We start from the raw sequence: 19,181 nt of genomic DNA on the forward strand, positions 1-19,181 counted from the left end.
AACCCACAGGCAGACCAGTTCCTGTGTGTCCATCCCCGTTCCCACACTTTCCTCTGCGCGGCTCTCTGAGGGGGGCAGGGGCCCCGCACCCTGCCTGGGCAGCTGTGAACAGGATGCAGTTCTTTCCGGCGAACGCAAGAGGAGGCATGAGCCCTGCGGTAGCGATGGGCACGCCATGAGCATGCAGCGCGGACGTGAGGCTGCTCGCCCTCTCTGTGGGGCTGTGAGGCTGCTCCCCTCTCTGTGGGGCTGCTCCCCTCTCTGTGGGGCTGTGAGGCTGCTCCCCTCTCTGTGGGGCTGCTCCCCTCTCTGTGGGGCTGTGGGGCTGCTCCCCTCTCTGTGGGGCTGCTCCCCCTCTCTGTGGGGCTGTGGGGCTGCTCCCCTCTCTGTGGGGCTGTGGGGCTGCTCCCCTCTCTGTGGGGCTGAGGCTGCTCCCCCTCTCTGTGGGGCTGAGGCTGCTCCCCCTCTCTGTGGGGCTGTGGGGCTGCTCCCCCTCTCTGTGGGGCTGCTCCCCTCTCTGTGGGGCTGAGGCTGCTCCCCCTCTCTGTGGGGCTGCTCCCCCTCTCTGTGGGGCTGCTCCCCTCTCTGTGGGGCTGCTCCCCCTCTCTGTGGGGCTGTGGGGCTGCTCCCCCTCTCTGTGGGGCTGCTCCCCTCTCTGTGGGGCTGCTCCCCCTCTCTGTGGGGCTGTGAGGCTGCTCCCCCTCTCTGTGGGGCTGCTCCCCTCTCTGTGGGGCTGTGAGGCTGCTCCCCCTCTCTGTGGGGCTGTGAGGCTGCTCCCCCTCTCTGTGGGGCTGTGGGGCTGCTCCCCCCCTCTGTGGGGCTGTGAGGCTGCTCCCCGTCTCTGTGGGGCTGCTCCCCTCTCTGTGGGGCTGCTCCCCTCTCTGTGGGGCTGTGGGGCTGCTCCCCCTCACTGTGGGGCTGCTCCCCTCTCTGTGGGGCTGTGAGGCTGCTCCCCCTCTCTGTGGGGCTGCTCCCCTCTCTGTGGGGCTGCTCCCGCTCTCTGTGAGGCTGCTCCCCCTCTCTGTGGGGCTGCTCCCCCTCTCTGTGGGGCTGCTCCCCTCTCTGTGGGGCTGCTCCCCCTCTCTGTGGGGCTGCTCCCCCTCTCTGTGGGGCTGCTCCCCCTCTCTGTGAGGCTGCTCCCCTCTCTGTGGGGCTGTGGGGCTGCTCCCCCTCACTGTGGGGCTGCTCCCCTTTCTGTAGGGCTGTGAGGCTGCTCCCCCTCTCTGTGGGGCTGCTCCCCCTCTCTGTGGGGCTGCTCCCCCTCTCTGTGAGGCTGCTCCCCTCTCTGTGGGGCTGTGGGGCTGCTCCCCCTCACTGTGGGGCTGCTCCCCTCTCTGTAGGGCTGTGAGGCTGCTCCCCCTCTCTGTGGGGCTGCTCCCCTCTCTGTGGGGCTGCTCCCGCTCTCTGTGAGGCTGCTCCCCCTCTCTGTGGGGCTGCTCCCCCTCTCTGTGGGGCTGCTCCCCCTCTCTGTGGGGCTGCTCCCCCTCTCTGTGAGGCTGCTCCCCCTCTCTGTGGGGCTGTGGGGCTGCTCCCCCTCTCTGTGGGGCTGCTCCCCCTCTCTGTGGGGCTGTGAGGCTGCTCCCCCTCTCTGTGGGGCTGTGGGGCTGCTCCCCCTCTGTGGGGCTGCTCCTCCTCTCTGTGAGGCTGCTCCCCCTCTCTGTGGGTTGGCTCTGAGGCTGATGGAACACGTGAGCCTGAGTCGGATCAAGCTCAGCGGTGCGGAGCCCGCTTCCCCGCTGGACCAGGCTGGACTCGTGCCCTTCCGCCACGACGTGCTCTGGGCCTGCGGCTGGAGCGGGGGTTCACCCAGGCCCTCGGTGCCAACGCGGGCAATGGGCCACTGGCTGCCTGTGGACATGAGGGCACCTTAGCAGTGTTAATGGCAGGACACACAAACGCAAACATCGCCATCGCCCCAGAGCTCAGGCCCCGGATTACAAGACGCTGCTAAACAGAGAAAACACCCCCTCGGAGGGAAGGCCATAGGATGAGCATTCCAAAGGGCCCCCCAATAACCTCACACCCTAACGGCCGAGGCACCAGGCAGAACAGCCGGCACGGCCGCTGGGTCCACAGGGAGCCGCTCGGTCCTCAGGGGCACGCCACGCTGCGGCGGGATGCCACTGGGGCAGCCGCTCCACCAGGACGGCTGGCCTGGTGTTCAAGGTGCCGCCGCTGGCCGCTCCTGGCGGGAAAGGAGCAGGAGAGCCAACCCCTCACCGGGTCCCTGGGCAGCTCCGCCAGCTGCAGCTCCGCACTCCCGGGCCACCCGCCTGTGCCAGGGAAGCTGGGTGTCCATCGCTCTGGGGACGGACGTGGCCGGCCGGAGAGCATTCGGAGAGAACCCGTCATCCTAACCAAGGACTTCTCTCTCAGGCTCGGAGCTCTCGCCGGGTGTGGCTTTTGGCTCCTGCGCCCCCCTGGTTTGGCTCCAGCCTGTGTTGCCTCCACAGCCATGTGGCCATGCGACTCCACACGCGATGGACAGTGGCCTGCGGGCACACAAGCTGAGCCAGCTGGTGCTGGGCTGGACCGGCTCCCACAGGGCAAGGACCCCCCGGACAGGGGCTCTGCTCCTCGCTCTGCTACACCCAGCTGCACGTCTATGACGGATGAGGGGAGGGGAAGCTTTAGAAACCCAGGGCCATCCCACGGAAATACAGCTCTCTACCCTGCTCACCCCCCGGGGGCTCTGCAATACTTGTTCCAGAGGGATCCCGAGAACCCCACTTCCACCAGCAACGGGGGAGAGGAGCCCCTCTCCTATCCTGCAACAAAAAGAGGACACCTCACTCAGTATGCCAAGAAACTGAACAATCGAATGTTTGGAGAACAGTCAGTCACAGGGTATTTTCACAGGGTTGTGTCTATAAAATACTAACGTTTCACACACAGCAAACGCCCCTATGCAAAGAGGCAATAGCCAAAGGCACAGAACCCAGCACGCGATACAGCGTTCAGGAGCCCGGCTGGGCAGAGACGCATGAAACCAGCCTTAGGGTCAACCCCCAAACCATGCTGACCAGGTCACTGACCCCAAGAGGCAGGCAGGGCAGGAGTGCGGGGCTGGGGCAGAGCCACGTTCAGAGAACAGGGTCACGTGTCAGGAGGAGCCTGGAGGCAGGGTGCAGTTCAACAAAGCACTAGCCTGGCCCTCCCACAGGGCCAGTCTGTGTGGGAGAATAAGGAACAGGAAGGCAGCACCCCAATGGGAAAGGGGTCCCCTTCGAAGGCCAAACACAGCCCTGTGATGTCTGTTAGAGTCAGAACATTCTCTGACATCCTCTTTGGAAAATTCTTCCAGAATGTTCTGGACTGCAATGCTCCCTCCCTCAGATGGCTGCAGGCTGCTCCTGCTCCGACAGGCTAGGGAACCAGAGGAAATGTGCTGGGCTCGCATCCCTCAGCACAGCCGCGAGGCAAGAGCAAAAAGTGAAGCCTGTTTTCAGGCTCACAGACGTCCTGCAATGGCCTAGGACCAGCAGGAACAAAGGGCCTGGGAAACCCACATTTTCCCTCAACCCCTGGAGCTGGCCGCCCTGGCCAGCAAGCAACCCTAGCCTTGCCCCTCCTCCTTCCCCTTAACAACAAAAGATGAGAGTCCAGTCTTTCTTAAGATGGACTGAAAACTAGTTCTCCCACCCTCTCTAGCAAGGCCTTCTCAATCAATAAACCTTTGCTTGCTTCAAACACTGACTTACTCAACATTGGCCTTTTTGGTTTTTTTTTGAAGCATCAGGTACACGAACCTTGGGCCGGTAATAGAACCAGTTAGGAGCCAGAAATACTATCTTATTTAGTTATCTATTGAACTCAAACCCACCCCATCATACATATCTGCCCTCATTATGAACAGTTAAAAGCATGTGCTTCCTGCAGACTCTGAGGAAGGATTCCAAGGGCTCCAACAGACTCTAGCTCATTGCAGCATCAACTAAACATATCAACAGCCTCGCAAATTAGCTGTTTAAGGAAAAAGGACTGTGAAGAATGAATTCCAGTAATACTACGCACCAATCAGCCAGGTGTAAAGATGAAAAATGCATCTGTCAAAGCAAATAGCTCAAACTGACAAAAGTTCCAAATCATCAAAGTTCTATCACAGACAAGAACCAATGGAGCTTCGAAGTCAGCTATGAAGCAGGGCCTGGGGCTTTGGGAGTGACAGCGGCACCGAGCAAAGTCAGCGCAGCCGTGGTTCAGATTCTTACCACTTACTCAGCACGCAATGCAGTTACTCAGCCCGACTTTCATGTCCTCGCCACACCATGGAGATGAGAATACGACACGTGGATTTGGGGAAGACGAACTGAGGTCACACAGCCCATCAAGCACGTTAATGGGTGCTTATTGTGGGAAGTGGGCCCCTGTGGTCCACCTCCAGCAGGGCCAGCTTTGGATGGGGCAGTCACTGAGTCCCCAGGGCAAACAGAATGTGGGGAGGGGGGAGAGGGTGTGAGAACCAACAACTGTGGGCGTGGCCAGCATCATGGAGGAAACACCCACTCCCGAGGTGCCCCCCTCAAGGAGACAGGGGAGGGGAGGCAAGTGGAAAAGGCCTCGGACATTCTTTTAAATGGCCAATGGGAGAGGGCGGACCTGGGCGACCTATGAGGAATCAGGTGACCCCTGGTGCTCAGCCAATGAGGAGCCAGAGGAGGGACTGAGTAAATGGACTGTGCACACTGCCCCAGGTGTGGCTGTACAACCAGATGGACGCCCGCTCTGGAGAGAGCATTAAAGTCTCATTTCGCCATACTTCTTGTCTTTGAGTTATTTGAATTCAGACAGGTGAGCGTTTCTCACATTATGACATTACAGTTCCTTAACAGATATAGTTATTATCACCATCTTTCTCACACTCACAGGAAGTCCTCCATGTGTCAGAGCAGACAACAAAACAACAGACTGCATGGCACCAAGGACTGGCACCCAGAACAGGAATCCAAAGGGGCAGGCAGGCTCGAGCGGGCAAGCTCAAGACCAGGCGACACCCCACTGCACACAAGCTGTGCCGGCAGCCAGATGCCCTGGCTAAAGCCTCGATGTAACCCACACCAGCCGTCGGAGATCAGAGCCTTACCCTCCCCCCCAGGACTGCAGCCACCATTTCCCTTCACGTCCAACAGCCCTTCCCTGGAAGTGGCCGCAGGTCAGCAGGGAGGAAGCGACCTGCCCACACGGGCGTGAGGCCAGGCTGCGGTTCCGCTGACCACGTGTTTCAGGAGCGGCCTGTGCTCACGGGGACGCGCAGGCTCACGGGGACTCGTCCAGATGCAGGCCGGCCTCCTGGGCCAGGCGGGGACTGAGAGATGGTGGTCAGGGCTGGTGTCCTCGCCAAGGCCCCAAGAGCCCAGTCACGAGCTGGGAGCTGATCCCTTCATCGCCCCAGATCAGGCCGGCACCTCCCGAAGAACAAACGTGGCAGAACGGGATGTTTGGGAAAACCAATTCCTCTAAGATGTCACTCCCGCATCTCCACCCCCAGATCCTGTTCCAGCCCCGCCCGGGGCAGGTTGGCCATGTGGACAAACAGCATTGACTTACAGGCCTCATGAGCCCCCCGGGCCCCAGGAGGGTCACGGTATCTCTGACCGGATCACTTCCCTTTGTGCATTTTCTCGGAGCGGCCTGCCAAGCCTGCAGGACAACGCCGCATTCTAATTCAAACCAGAGCCCACCAGTGTGTCCGGCTTCCAGACGGACTGTCCTTGGAGAGCCTCTCTCCTTTAGTGCCCTCCATACGCAGAGGAGGTCAGCAGAGGGAAGGCCATCTGGATGGGCAGCTTTCCACAGAGCAGCCTCGCCGCCAGGACGAGAGCCAGAGCCTCCAAGCAGCTAAGCCACAGCCAGCAATCTTTAAGAAAGCTACTGACTGCACCTCCTTCGCATCCCTTCTTCCAACGAACATGAAGTGGGCACTCAGTGCCAGGCACTGGTAAAACTACTGAGCAAAAAGAAGAGAGAGAATGTTCATCCTGGGGCTTGGCGTTCACGGTGGGCACAGAGTAAGTCATTAGAGCAGCACCCGTGCCACAGCAGACGCGTGCATGTCTGAGCCAGAGACCCAGATGGGATCCTGCCAGGAAGCAGCACAGCCTGCAGTCCAGCGCAGCCCTGCCCCGGGGAACGGCACAGCCCCGCTGGGTGTGTGTGTGGCAGAAACGAAACACCTGCAGGGCCCCTCCGGCTGCAATGGAGGTCAATCCCCACTCAGTGAGGGGACGAAAGCAGGGGAGGCTATAATTACTGACCAATCACCAGCACCCCGGGCAGGCAACACATGCCTCTTCCAGCTGCTTGTGTCTCATTAGGATAGGAATCACGATGCCGTTGGGAAGAAGTGAACAATGTGCCTGCCACTGAGACTGGCTGTGGCTGGATGACACTGGCTGTGGCTGGCTGACAGTGGCTGTGGCTAAGTAACACTGGCTGTGGCTAGATAACACTGGCTGAGCCTGGCTGAGGCCACGGAGCTGCTAGGGTAGAGGCTGCAGCACCCAGCCCTTTTCTGGGACGCACCAACAAGAGGAGGGAGGAGAGGCCCTTACCAGCAGTCTTCCCCTTGTAGAAAACCTTCATGTCCATCAGCCCCGGGAGCTGGCTGGCCAGCAGCGCCACCTGTGACCCACCCTGCTTGGAAGCTCGGAAGATGCTGAGCTGTGACCAGTCGTCCCAGTAGAGATCGTTCTGAAAAAAAAATGCCGGCTCTTTAGTGTGGCTCTGGGCTTCCCTCTGGGCCTCGGCGAGGAGCTGCTGGGAGGGCCACCGCGGGCACTGGCCGCCGTCGGCTCCTCTGGACCCCACACTACGCGAGTCAGGAGTTCACCCGAACCTCAGCCAACACCCACACCGAGGCACTGCCCCAACGAAACTACTCGGTCAACATCACGTTTGCCCACAGCCCAACTCTTCCGTTTGAAATCTTCTTCTCAATGTTAGGAGAACCTTTGTTCTACAGAGTCCAGGCGGGGTGGCCGGCCCCACAGGTACAGGCTCCTTGGGGGCCACAGAGAGGCGGGGGCATAGCTCCCCAGAGACACGGCCAGAGCTGAAACCAGGGATGGGCACCTGTCCGCATCCCTCTGCCTGGGCTAAAAGGAACAGCTCCCGACTGGAAAGTGAGCTCTCTCCCAGCGGAGACTAGCCGCTCTACAAACACCCAGCCCGTTCTCACAGCAGTGTGCTGGCCACCCTGGGCAGGGCGGGCCGCGAGGCAGCCCCACCTTGAAGACCGCGATGGCATAGGGGTGCGGGAGGCCGCTCAGGAGGACTGAGCGCTGCTGGCCGTGGAGGGAGACCCGCTCGATGCAGTCCAGGTAGGCGTCCGTCCAGTAGACCCACTGCTCGTCCACAGAGATGCCATTGGGCCACTTCACGTCCTCCGACACCAGGGAGCGCACAGCAGAGCCGTCCATGTTGCTCCGGTAAATGCCTGGCCTCAGGTCTCCCCAGTCGGTCCAGAGCATCACCCTGTCCAACCAGAGAGCATTGTCACCAGCTCCGGGGACAGGAGCCCAGGCCCTGCTCCTTGGGGGGAGGCCCTCTCTCTAGCTCAGGGGCTCAGACAGGGGCTCAACCCTGCTCCCGGGAGGTGACACTCCCACCAGTGGGTATTTCAACCTTATTATCACAATATGTAATCACAATACCAAAACCATTTCATTCCTTGACCCAAAAGTTCCTGTATGGGGCGTTTTCTATGTATATAATCAAGTAATGCAGAGATAACATAAAAAAGATGGTCATCATAGCAAAGACTGTTCATACTAGCAAAAATAATCTATACCAATAAGAGAAAGATGGTAATTGACCATCACTCAGCAATGCTCACAGTCAATCAGCAGAGAATATGCAAATTAGTGGGACCAAGATGGTGGCGACAACGGAGCCAGCTAGAGTAGGCAGGAGGCTTGTGTTGCCCCCAGCGATGGAGGAAGCCAAGCTTCCTACCTACCTGGGCTGGCTGCCGAAGGAGGGGCCTGAAAATGGCCCTCAGTCCCTCACCCTGGCTGGCCAGGCACCCCAGCAGGGACCTCTACTCTGAAGGGGGTGTGTCTGGCCTGAAAAGGACCCTCAGCCCCTCACCCAGGCTGGCCACGCCCCCCAGTGGGGACCCTCACCCCATGGAGGCATGGCTGGCCTGCAAACCACCACAGGCCCCTCACCTAGGCTGTCCTGTCCCCCAAGGGGGGGACAAAGCCATGTTGGTGTGGTCAAGGTAGAGGTGGTTAGAGGCCAAGAGGGGAGGGCAGTTGTAAGTAATCAGGCTGGTGGGGGAGGTCGTGTGGGGTGACCAGGCCGGTGGGGGAGGGGGGCAGTTGGGAGTGAGTGAGCAGGCTGGCAAGGGGCGAGTTGGGGGCGAGCAGGCCAGCAGGGGGGTAGTTGGGGGCGAGCAGGCCAGCAGAGTGGTTAGGGGCAATCAGGCAGACAAGCAGGAGAATAGTTAGGAGCCAGGAGTTCCGGATTGTGAGAGAGATGTCAGACTGCCTGTGGGATTAGGCCTAAACCGGCAGTCAGACATCCCCTGAGGAGTCCCAGATTGGAGAGGGTGCAGGCCAGGTTAAGGGACATCCCTTCCCCCAACCCCATGCATGGATTTCATGCACCAGGCCACTAGTTTTTGAAATAAAACATATATGTATTTTTGTGTGTGTATACATATATGTATTTTAATCTATGGAAAAAGTAATACATTATGATACATACAAAAGAAAATTATGCAGCCTAAAGTCTATAGGTGCTCATATGAAACCATCTTCAAAACATATTTAACTTTTAATATATGGCTTGGCTGGCATAGCTCAGTGGTTGAGCGTCGACCTATGAATCAGAAGGTCATGGTTAGATTCCCAGTCAGGGCATATGCCTGGGATATGGGCTCAATCCCCAGTGTGGGACATGCAGGAGGCAGCCAGGCAATGATTCTCTCATCACTGACTTTTCTATTTCTCTATCCCTTGCCCCTCCTCTCTATAATTAATTAAAAAAAAATTTTAACATATGCAGAAGAGTACAACACATATCTTAGTGCTCTATTTGGCAAATACGTGTATGTGTCCGAGTGTTTTAAAGATATGTGCTTGGCCGGGACCGGTTTGGCTCAGTGAATAGAGCGTCGGCCTGCGGACTAAAAGGTTCCGGGTTCGATTTCGGTCAAGGGCATGTACCTTGGTTGCGGGCACATCCCCAGTAGGGGGTGTGCACGAGGCAGCTGATCGATGATTCTCTCTCATCGATATTTCTAACTCTCTATCCCTCTCTCTTCCTCTCTGTGAAAAATCAATAAAATATATAAAAAAAAAAAAAAAAGAGAGATATGTGCTTGTACATGGGTTAAAAAATTCCCAACAAGACACAAATAACTATTAACCCCTAGAAATGTGAGGTGAAGCATTAATAGTGAGAAAGGAGAAATAAGAATTGTTCACTTCATAAACTTCTGTTCTCTTTTATTAATGTTTTAAATCAAGTAACTTCCAGATGTCTGTTGTTGTTCATTCTCACCTGAGGATATTCTTTAAGTGGTTGCACCATTCAAGAAAGCATTGCCCACGGACACAGACAACAGTGTGGTGAAGGCGGAGTGGGGCAGGAGCTTGTGGAAGGGACAATGAGGGTAAAAATGGGGGGGACATCTGTAATACTCTCAACAATAAAGATAAATTTTAAAAATTAAAAAATGCTACAATAAAAAGAAAACGAATCCTCACACTATCCAATCAGACTTGACTATGTCTACAGAGAAGCTTTAATATTATCTTTTCTTAATAGGTTTTTATTGACTTCAGAGAGGGAGAGAGAGAAACATCAATGATAAGAGAGAATCAATCAGCTGCCTCCTACACACCCCACACTGGGGATCAAGCCTGCAACCCGGGCATGTGTCCAGACAGGGAATCCAACTGTGACTGCCTGGTTCATAGGCCGATGCTCAACCACTGAGTCATAATGGCTGGGCCTTAATATTACCTTTTGTTGGAGAAACTTCCCACAGATGTGAGACATCTGGATGCTTGCTGGTGAAAAGTTACCTGACAAAGACTATGGTTTCAAAACTCGGTTAACAGCTTACTACAACCACAGTCCTGAGAAGCAGCTTTTGTCCAGCAATTTGCATTCCCGTGAGTCTGTCTGCTGCAGCCTGGGACTCACCCCGCCTTCCACGGAGCCACACTTACCCCTCCTGGGGCACGAGGGCCAGAGCGCGGGGCCGATCGAGCACAGAGGAATTGACGATCGTGAGTCGGAAGTCACCATCTGGATGAGCTACCTGACAGGCGCGAGGGAAGAGAAAAGGGCCAAGATGGTCAGAGCCCCTGCAGCCTCCCGCCAGCTGCTGCCTGCAGACAGGCCCCTCGAGGCCGCCAGCTCCACTGCGGGCTGACCTGGGACATCTGCCCCCTTTCTAGTCTGAACGGCCTTTCCTCTGGCTCCTACATGCACACTCTGGCAGAGGCCCCTTCGATGTGCACAGCACTCACATGTTAACTTATTTACCCGCCTGCTGCCCAGGCCCTGGCCCGGCGCCACCCTGTCCACAGAGGGAAGTCGCCATGCCACGCCTGGCAGTGACGTCTCCACAGGCTTCTCCTTCAGTTCCCGCTGTCAGCAGACCTGGCTCCTGCTCCGAGCCGGCCTACGCCATCGCCTGCCCGTCCTCCGCTCTAATCAAAGCCCGTCTCTCCTTCAGGCTCACTCAGGCCCCTCCTCTCCAGCTTCTGCTTTGACACCAGTTTACACAAGCAGGGCCTGAGCGAGTGTGAGCAAGGCTCTGCCTGCTCCTGCTGGCCCGAGAGCATGGGCCACACACCGCAGAGGAGAGAGAGACACTAACACCATCAGCGCAGCCTGGCCGGCTGGGCTCCCTGGATAGAGTGTTGGCCTGTGGACCGAAGGGTTGCGGGTTCAAATCCGGTCAAGGGCACCTACTTGGTTGCAGACTCCTCCCTGGCCTGGGCCCTGGTCAGGGCTCATGCAGGAGGCAACCAATTGATGTGTTTCTCTCCCACTGTCTCTGAAAATCAATGGGAAAATATCAAGTGAGGATTAACAACAACAACAAAAAACAACAACAGCAGAGCTCCCTGCCACAAGCCCTGTGCCCTTCCCTTCTCCTCTCACTGCTCTGAGGCAAGCTCTCCAGCGACCTCCTCAGTCAGGGCTCAGCTCAGGGGCCGTGCCCCAAGGTGCCCCTGCCCCCGGCTGTGCGTCCCCGAGGCGCCTCTGCCCCCGGCTGTGCGTCCCCGAGGATATTTAAAAAATAAAAATAAGCAGCAATGAAAATAAACTCTATCCCTCACCTAGCCGACATGTTTGCCTCCGCTGTGCCATCCCAAGGCGAAGGGGCACTGGCAGGCGCCACGGCACTCGGAAAGCACTGCATTTGCCAATGGCGATGGACGATGGACCTGAAGCCAAAGTCCCTCGGCCACTGGAATGCAGGGGGCCCAGGCCGACCCTCACCTGTGGCTCATGTCTTGCAGCCTCCCTGGGCTCTGTGTCTACCTGTTCCCCCGGCCCCATGCCCACCCTCCACAGGGAGTGAGAGCAGAGGCAGGGTCTGGGCCAGCAGCACTGCAGGAGCTGAGGCCAGGAAGCTGACGGGCACTCAGCGGCCACTGTGGAGCTTCATGTGCCCGGACAGCTGAGCGCGAGAGGTCAGGATAAACAAGGAGAGCCACCTGCTGGGTTGTTAAGTCCTGCCACGTGTCTCCCGCTGGGGCGGGCACAGTGAGCCTCATTGCCCTGGTGATGATGATGGTGATAATGACGATGCTGCTGTCATTATTCCTCTAACCGACCACCATGCTGTCTGAGTGCTGATGGTAGAGCATATAATAATGCTACGGCCCTAACCAATTTGGCTCAGTGGACAGAGAGTCGGCTTGTGGGCTGAAGGATCTCAGGTTCAAATCCAGTGCACATGCCCAGGTTACGAGCTTGATCCCCAGTAGGGGGCATGAAGAAGGCAGCCAATCAGTGTTTCTCTCATTAATGTTTCTCTTCCTCTTCCTTCCTCTCTGAAATCAATAAAAATGTTAAAAATAGTCATGGTAATGCTACGATACTATTGTTGTTGTTACTACTCTGTTTCCTCTCCCGAATACAAGCTCTTGGCACCTCAGGAGGTATGTGCGGCAGGTGCCCGTGCTCTGTGTGCGGAACCTTCACAGCAGAGAGCAGCGGCTCCGGCCCGGCCCTCGCCTTCCTCTCGAGGCCCAGGGCCCATCCTCGGAGGTCTGAGAACTCCAGAGCAAACATGAACACTGGCCCCGTCTGTGACCCATCTGGCTGGAGTCCTCCTCATTGGGTCAGGGGAGCACACCTACCTCAATCTTCTTAAAGCCAGCGTCCACCCAGTAAAGCAGCTGGCTGAGGGGGTCAAAGGCCAAGGCTTCCACGGTCTCCAAGCCGGAGCTGATGATCACCTCCTGCCCGGTGCTCCCGTTCAGACAGAGGCGCTGGCGAGGGAAGCAGCAGCAATTCTGTGAATGCTCAGTGACCTCCTGCCCGCTGCCGGGACCCGGGGTGTGTGGTGCCCGCTTTGCAGACCAGCCACCCGGGCCGGCAGTTTCTTTACGCCCCTGTCTGCTTCTCAGTTTCTCTCCCTGGAGAGGCTCGGGCCACCAGGTGCTATTGTTGGGAGACTCAGCGCCCACCCCTCACATCCCCGAGCCCCATGAGATCTCTGTGGGATAGAAGTCAGCATTGTTGAACATGCTTTTCTAAAAGGACTGAAGACCAGACAGCTCTGCTTTGAAATGCCGGCCCGGCCTGTTCCCTGTCCTCGCTGCAGACGCCACCATGGTGAGAAGAGAACCACCACGCGGCCTGGGGAGAACGGCTGCGGGCACGGGGGTGACAGGAAGTGATCCCGCAGTCTGCACCGCGTCCTCCAGTCTCCCCAGCAGGAAGGCGAGGCCTTGTTGGGGCTCTGGGTTGGCAGACTGAGCCCCATGACACCCCCTCCTGCGGCCACTGGGAAAGAAGTGTGTCTATCGGGGTGCAAGCACGGCCCCCGCCACCGGGCACTCACCTGGATGAGATCCAAGGCCAGGTCGGACCAGTACAGGCAGTTGCGCGCGTAGTCGAAGTCCAGGGCGACGGCGGCCCGCAGGCCAGCGAGCGGCAGCTGCTCGGTGGCGCCGGAGGCCAGGTCGTAGCGGTGGATGGACTTGCGTGTGGCAAACAGGATGAACTCGTTCTCCTCTGCACAGACCACAGACAGTGAGCGGTCTCCGCCTCGGGCCTGGGTCCCACACCTCAGAGCCACTGGCACGCGGGGCCCTGGGTCCCACACCTCAGAGCCATGGGCACGTGGGGCCCTGGGTCCCATACCTCAGAGCCACTGGCACGCAGGGCCCTGGGTCCCACACCTCAGAGCCACGGGCACGTGGGGCCCTGGGTCCCACACCTCAGAGCCATGGGCACGCAGGGTCCTGGGTCCCACACCTCAGAGCCATGGGCACGCAGGGTCCTGGGTCCCACACCTCAGAGCCATGGGCATGCGGGGCCCTGGGTCCCACACCTCAGAGCCATGGGCACGCGGGGCCCTGGGTCCCACACCTCAGAGCCACGGGCACGCGGGGCCCATGGGGTCCCGGGAGAGCACGGCGTTGGCGGGTGTGGCCTGGAGCACACCTCCCGCTTGGGTGGTGACTTAAACTCCCATGATCTTCCAGCAATTCCTCCTCCGCCAAGTCATCATCTGCTCCTTCTGTTTTTATTAGACCCCCCAGTGGGCAGGCTCCAACATCCGCAATGCTGAGCGCAGCCCAGCTCATCAGTCACACTGGACAAGGACCGGCACCGGTCAGCACATGGCCCCGCCATCAGGGGCCACGGCCACTGAAGACGTGCAGCCAGGCTCGCTGACCGTTTGCTCACCTGTGACACATTGCTCACCGTGGCATGAGGCAACCTCACCGCCCAACTCCTGTTTCTAAGATAATAACACATTTGTTCTTCACTACTGACCTTGTTTTACGACACAATTATCATAAACTCCACTTATTTAACAAGCACTTATCCACAACCCACAGACTATGTACCAGGCATTGTTTAACCCACATAAGTGTCTAATGAGAGGCCTACTATTGTATAACACGATTTTACAAACCAGAAAACGGAGGGCAGCGAGGCCAAGTGATTCACTGTGGCTGTTACCAGTAAGCTCCGATCAAGCTTCCCCCTGCCGCTGCCTCTGCAGTGAGCAGACACTCAGCGGGCCATTTTCATACAGAGAGGCCCGGAATTACCAGGTTTGCTTCACGTCCCAGAAGTAACTACAGAGCTGCCCTGGTTGGTGTGGCTCAGTGGATAGAGAGCCTGCCTGCAGACTGAAGTCCTGGGTTCAGGGCACATCCCCTGTGTGGGTGTGCAGGAGACAGCCAGTCAATGAGTCTCTTTCATCATTGATGTTTCTATTCTCTCTCCCTCTCTCTAAAATCAATAAAAATATATTATAAAAAAAAAAAAAAAAAAAAGCTAGCTTCCCTCTCCCAGGCGGGAACAGCCTGGCACACACCGGGTTCCTCCCAGGAAGTGGGGTGAGCACACGCTCATGGCCCCGCCCACGCCCATCTGGACAAGGTGCTGCAGACGGACCCCGTGCAAACCCAAGCCCTCTGCTGAATGTCTGCACAGTACCTGGTGGCCCCCCATCCCCTCTCCCTCCCTTCCCCCCATCCCGTCCCCTTCTCCCGACTCCCTTCCCCCCCATTCCATTCCCTCCTCCCCACTCCATTCCCTCAATGAGCAACGCGTAGTAGCCTCACAAAGGCTTCAACACAGATAACGCACCAGAAATTAATCTGCCTGCAACTCTAATAAAGGTACGTTTGCCTCTGTTCCTCGGGTCTCACTTCACTTCTCAAGTATCTAAGCTGCCACTATATGATAACCAATTTCTCCTTCCGGTTTTCAAGAAAACATTCCCAGGGAAGGGCGGTCAGGATGGAGACAGCTGAGCCCCTAAATGTCACCAGAGCCAGGGACTCCCTGAAGCTGCGCAGGAAAGAACAGAGCCACTGCAGCCAGTCTCGAACCCACGCCTCCCTCAAACACCCACAAGCCTGACTCCGCTGCGCTGGCTCTCTTGCTCACTAAGCCTCGGTGGAGCCATGCCCAGGGAGGCTATGGGCGCGTGCGGCCTCTCCACAGACACTTCCCTTAGGAAAGACAGGATGCGGCCAATCCCAGCGCGGGCACAGGGCGGCAGCCTGCGCTCTTATAGCACTCGGTCATCATAGAGAAAAACGGACTTCGTTTTTCAAGTCCTTCCAGAAGCCCAGCTGACTCACCTTTGCAGAGATGTGGGGTCCCATCAGTTCTACACCCTCTTCCTCTCTCGGCACAAACCTGCCTTCAGCCCCAGACTTATCAAAACAGAAACAGCTATGAGGGGGGAGGGGAGCTACAGGAGGCGGGCAATGGGTGGAAAGCCATACTGGAGGGCGGCAGCGAGCTACTAGTGAATGGATTCGTGTGCAGGGTTACTAGTGTTACTTATAGTAAGTAACACAAAAATAAGATAGACCACTGGCTCCTTCCCCAAAAGCCTCTTTTCCACCAGCTCTGACAAGCAGATCAAGGAACAAGAGACCAGCCCCGCTCGCCGGCCGCGCCTGGACCACCGCAGGTGCGGAGTGAGCGTTTTTCAAAGAACAGAGGGGGTTTCCTTCCCAAGTACTGTCCATTCCTGTGAAGTCATATGGTTACATAAGTGAGTCTGGATCCGCGTGCAGGGAGCTCTGAGAAACGCCACTCTCTCGATGACCCAGGACAGGCTGTGGGATCGCCACCACAGCCCAACGGCGGCTCAAGAAGCCAAGGGAAGCGCCGCCTCTTACCTGCCACGGGGCACGGGACCAGCTCCCCCTCCAGTCGCGCTTCGACATCCCCTCCGCTGCACGTGTCCCCGGAAATCTTCCGATAGCTGTCACCCCAACCCCAAGAGCAAGAGGAGACACGTCAGAGAACAGCCATGCGGGCTCTGTAGCCCTGGTCGGGTGCTCTGTGGATGGAGCGTCGGCCTGTGACTGAAGGGTCTGGGGAATGATTCCGGTCAGGGCGCATGCCTGGGTTGGGGGCTCGATCCCCAGGAGAGGGTGTGCAGGAGGCAGCCAATCAATGATTCTCCCTTCCCCTCTGAAATCAATCCTTTTTTTTTTAAAGGCTCTGTGACTGGAACACATTCCCAGCATGCACAGCAGGGTTCACCTGCTCTTTTCCCCATGGATCCCTCAGGCCCAGCACTGCCGGAATCAGGTAGCAGCTCAGACCATCTGGGTGCTATCCTGCACGGCTTTTACACCGATGTCCCCACAAACTCCTCTGACGATGTGCATGCTAAATGTATGACTTCAGATACAAGTAAAATCACAGAGGAACTTATAGACTTTCCTTTCTCTCTCACTGCGGATGGAAGAGTTTGCAAATATCCTAACGTTAAATATTGCCCGAGCTACTTGAAACCTGCTTGCCCAGCCCTAGCTGGCTCAGTGGATAGAGCAAAGGGTCCTGCAAACCAAAGAGTCCCGGGTCCGATTCTGGTCCAGGGCACGTACCTCCCCAGCCTGGTTCCTGGTCAGGCAAGTACCGGAGGCAACCAATTGATGTTTCTCTCACATGGATGTTTATCTCTCTTTCCTGCTCTCTCACACACTCTCTAAAAATGAACGGAAAAATATCTTCAGATGAGGATTAAAAAAAAAAAAAAGACACCTGCTCACTAGAAGCCTGGCATTTCCAGTCGAAAGGCACCGGGGCTCCCAGACCCAGCGTAGACCCCAAGTCCCTGCCCAGCAGCCGCCGTGAGACATACCCTCTCGTCCTCCGGTAGGTGGAACCCGCAGGGCAGGGCACAGGAGGGGAGTCGGACTGCTCAGAGAACTCGGGATCGGGCACGCAAACCTCCAGCAGCAGGTCTTCACTCATCTTGAAACCGAAGTCACTGAAAGGCAGCGAGGGCTTGTCACGGCCGCGGTCTGCACCTCAGGGCCGGCGCTGCGACTCCCTCACGCTGCCTGCACCTGTACCACTGGCTCCTCCCGCGCCCCTTACAGACTGCACTCAGCTCTGCACCGGCACCATTCCAGAAGGCCTTTACATCAGAACCATCACCGTAAGCCACCACCACGTGCCATAAGTAGATAAAACCAACACAAATCAGTATGCTCAAGTCAAAACAGTGAAATGTTAGCTCGATCCCGCACCTACCCAAAGACTCTGGGCCTGCCCTCTCGCTGTGGGAAGGAGAGTGGATGTTCACAGACCACTAGCACCTAGTGCGGCCTTCTGGGCACAACTGGGAGACTTCTGGGCACGACTAGGACCTGGTCAGTGTGGCTCAGGGGGTAAAGCGTGGACCTGTGGACCAAAGGTAACCAGATACAATTCCGGTCGAGGGCATGCACCTCAGTTGCAGGCTCCTTCCTGGCCAGGGCCTTGGTCAAGGCTCATGCAGGAGGCAACCCATCGATGCGTTTCTCTCACATGGATGTTTCTCTTTCCCTCTCTCTTCTCTCTAAATATCAATGGAAAATATCCTTGGGTAAGGATTAAAAAAGAGAGGATTTAATAAATGTCCTTTTAAAAACCAATGTTACTTAAGGTCATGTCCACATACTGTCAGCATCACCGCTGTCCCTCCTGCCCGCCAGGACCCAGCGCCTTGGTCTTGGAGACCTTGTGCGCCGTGGGGCCGGTCTCCTCACCGCCGCTCCGGAGCAGTGGGCAGCGGGTCTCGCTCTGCCGAGGCCCAGCCTGAGTGCGGCGTCCCCGGCGCACTGCACACTCCCAGGTGAGGCAGTGTCGCCACACTCGGGTCCAGGCCCCGCCCAAACTGACTGCTAACTCAGCAGCACTGCCAGCTGCTCGCTCTCCCAAAAGGCTTCATTTGCTCTGTTCGGTCCAACAAATAAACAGCTACTGTGTGAGAAACAGTGACCAGGTGCAGGCAAAGCGGCTTGAGTATATCCTGTCACAATTCACACTTAGCCCTTTCTACCGAACCGCTCAGAAAACGTGTATTACTGAGCCAGGCAGGTCTCACTCATTGGGCAGACTCTCTGTTGGGGGCTGGCTGGAGCATTAGCTAATTGCTGTTTTGTCTCCAAGGGCCCAACACCCTTGCCAGGCCGGTTTCTCCACCCTCCCGCCAGCAGGCAGTGCACGTGCAGGAGCATTAAGACCAGCTCCCCCACTCCCTTAAGACACAGAAGACTGCAAAATGCAGCCCACCCACCAGGAGCTGGCACCTCACAAAGCTTGTTTCCGTCACATGTGTGCATGCATCTACATGTACAGAGATGTGTGGGCACCGCGTCAGGCTAGAAATGCACGTGTGCCCAGGAGCTGCAGTTAGGATTCGAAAGCCACACTTCTTGACAACGTGGGGAAGCGCAAAGATGCACAAGAGTCTATTATACTTGATAAAAATCTTTTTGCATTTAAAAAAGACATAAAAAAGTAATACCCTGAGCCAGGGCACTGTGGGCAGTGGTGGGGCCTTGGGGGGGGGGGGGGGGAGGTACAGGGGCAGCTGAAGGGCTCAGAAGCAACCTCTCTCCAATGCAGGTGCCACTCGGGAGCTGAACTAACGGCAGATTCCACCAGTCACTTGCTCTCACTTCCTCTCCTGCAGTCCATCTCAGGCCATCGCACTGACCACTGCCAAGTCCAGGGCCACACAACTGCAAGTCCGCACAGCGGGGGCAGGCGCCTTCCCTGCAGCTGCAGTGAGCGGACAGAGGGATGCACAGCAGTGGGATGGCCTGAGACCTGCACTCCCTTTATTGCGGTCGCGGGCCATCACCTTCACGCTCACGATCTCACTTGGCCTGAAGCCCTACTCCTGGTCTGTAATAAAGACTCAGCCCCCGGGGTTTCCGGCCAGTGGGGTGGGCGAATGGACCAGGAGAGCCAGGCCAGGGCTCAGGACAGTGCCCCAGTCCCTGGGACCTGGTTTCTGGTGTTGCTGCCCGGTGGCAGATCTTAGAGAAAAGGCTAACAGTGACCATCAGATGAAAAAATAATAGTGAAAAGCCAAAGATTTGTTAGATTGCCTGACATGTTTTTGTTTGGTTTGGTTTTTAAGTACTTCGTGGGGATAAAAGAGGAGAGAGGGCCCTTTCCCTGACTGGGCCTCTACAGTCAGGGGACCACTCCCTCAGGCC

The 19,181-nt window shown here is 57.3% G+C and overlaps 1 protein-coding gene across 2 annotated transcripts in view; it reads right to left on the bottom strand.

Moving 5' to 3' along the window:
- SORL1 (sortilin related receptor 1) overlaps positions 1–19,181 on the bottom strand; it is a 135,901-nt gene that overhangs the window by 52,240 nt on the left and 64,480 nt on the right. For both annotated transcript variants that reach the window (XM_084868410.1, XM_084868411.1), the window contains 7 exons: positions 16,829–16,957; positions 15,855–15,940; positions 13,040–13,212; positions 12,329–12,464; positions 10,182–10,269; positions 7,227–7,473; positions 6,552–6,690 (listed from right to left, as the gene is read on the bottom strand). In XM_084868410.1, the coding sequence (XP_084724536.1) occupies positions 6,552–6,690; positions 7,227–7,473; positions 10,182–10,269; positions 12,329–12,464; positions 13,040–13,212; positions 15,855–15,940; positions 16,829–16,957 (998 nt within the window). The remainder of the gene's footprint in view (positions 1–6,551; positions 6,691–7,226; positions 7,474–10,181; positions 10,270–12,328; positions 12,465–13,039; positions 13,213–15,854; positions 15,941–16,828; positions 16,958–19,181) is intronic.

This window comes from Pipistrellus hanaki, assembly GCF_964339955.1.
Source record: "Pipistrellus hanaki genome assembly, chromosome: 19".
Lineage (NCBI taxonomy): Eukaryota > Metazoa > Chordata > Mammalia > Chiroptera > Vespertilionidae > Pipistrellus > Pipistrellus hanaki.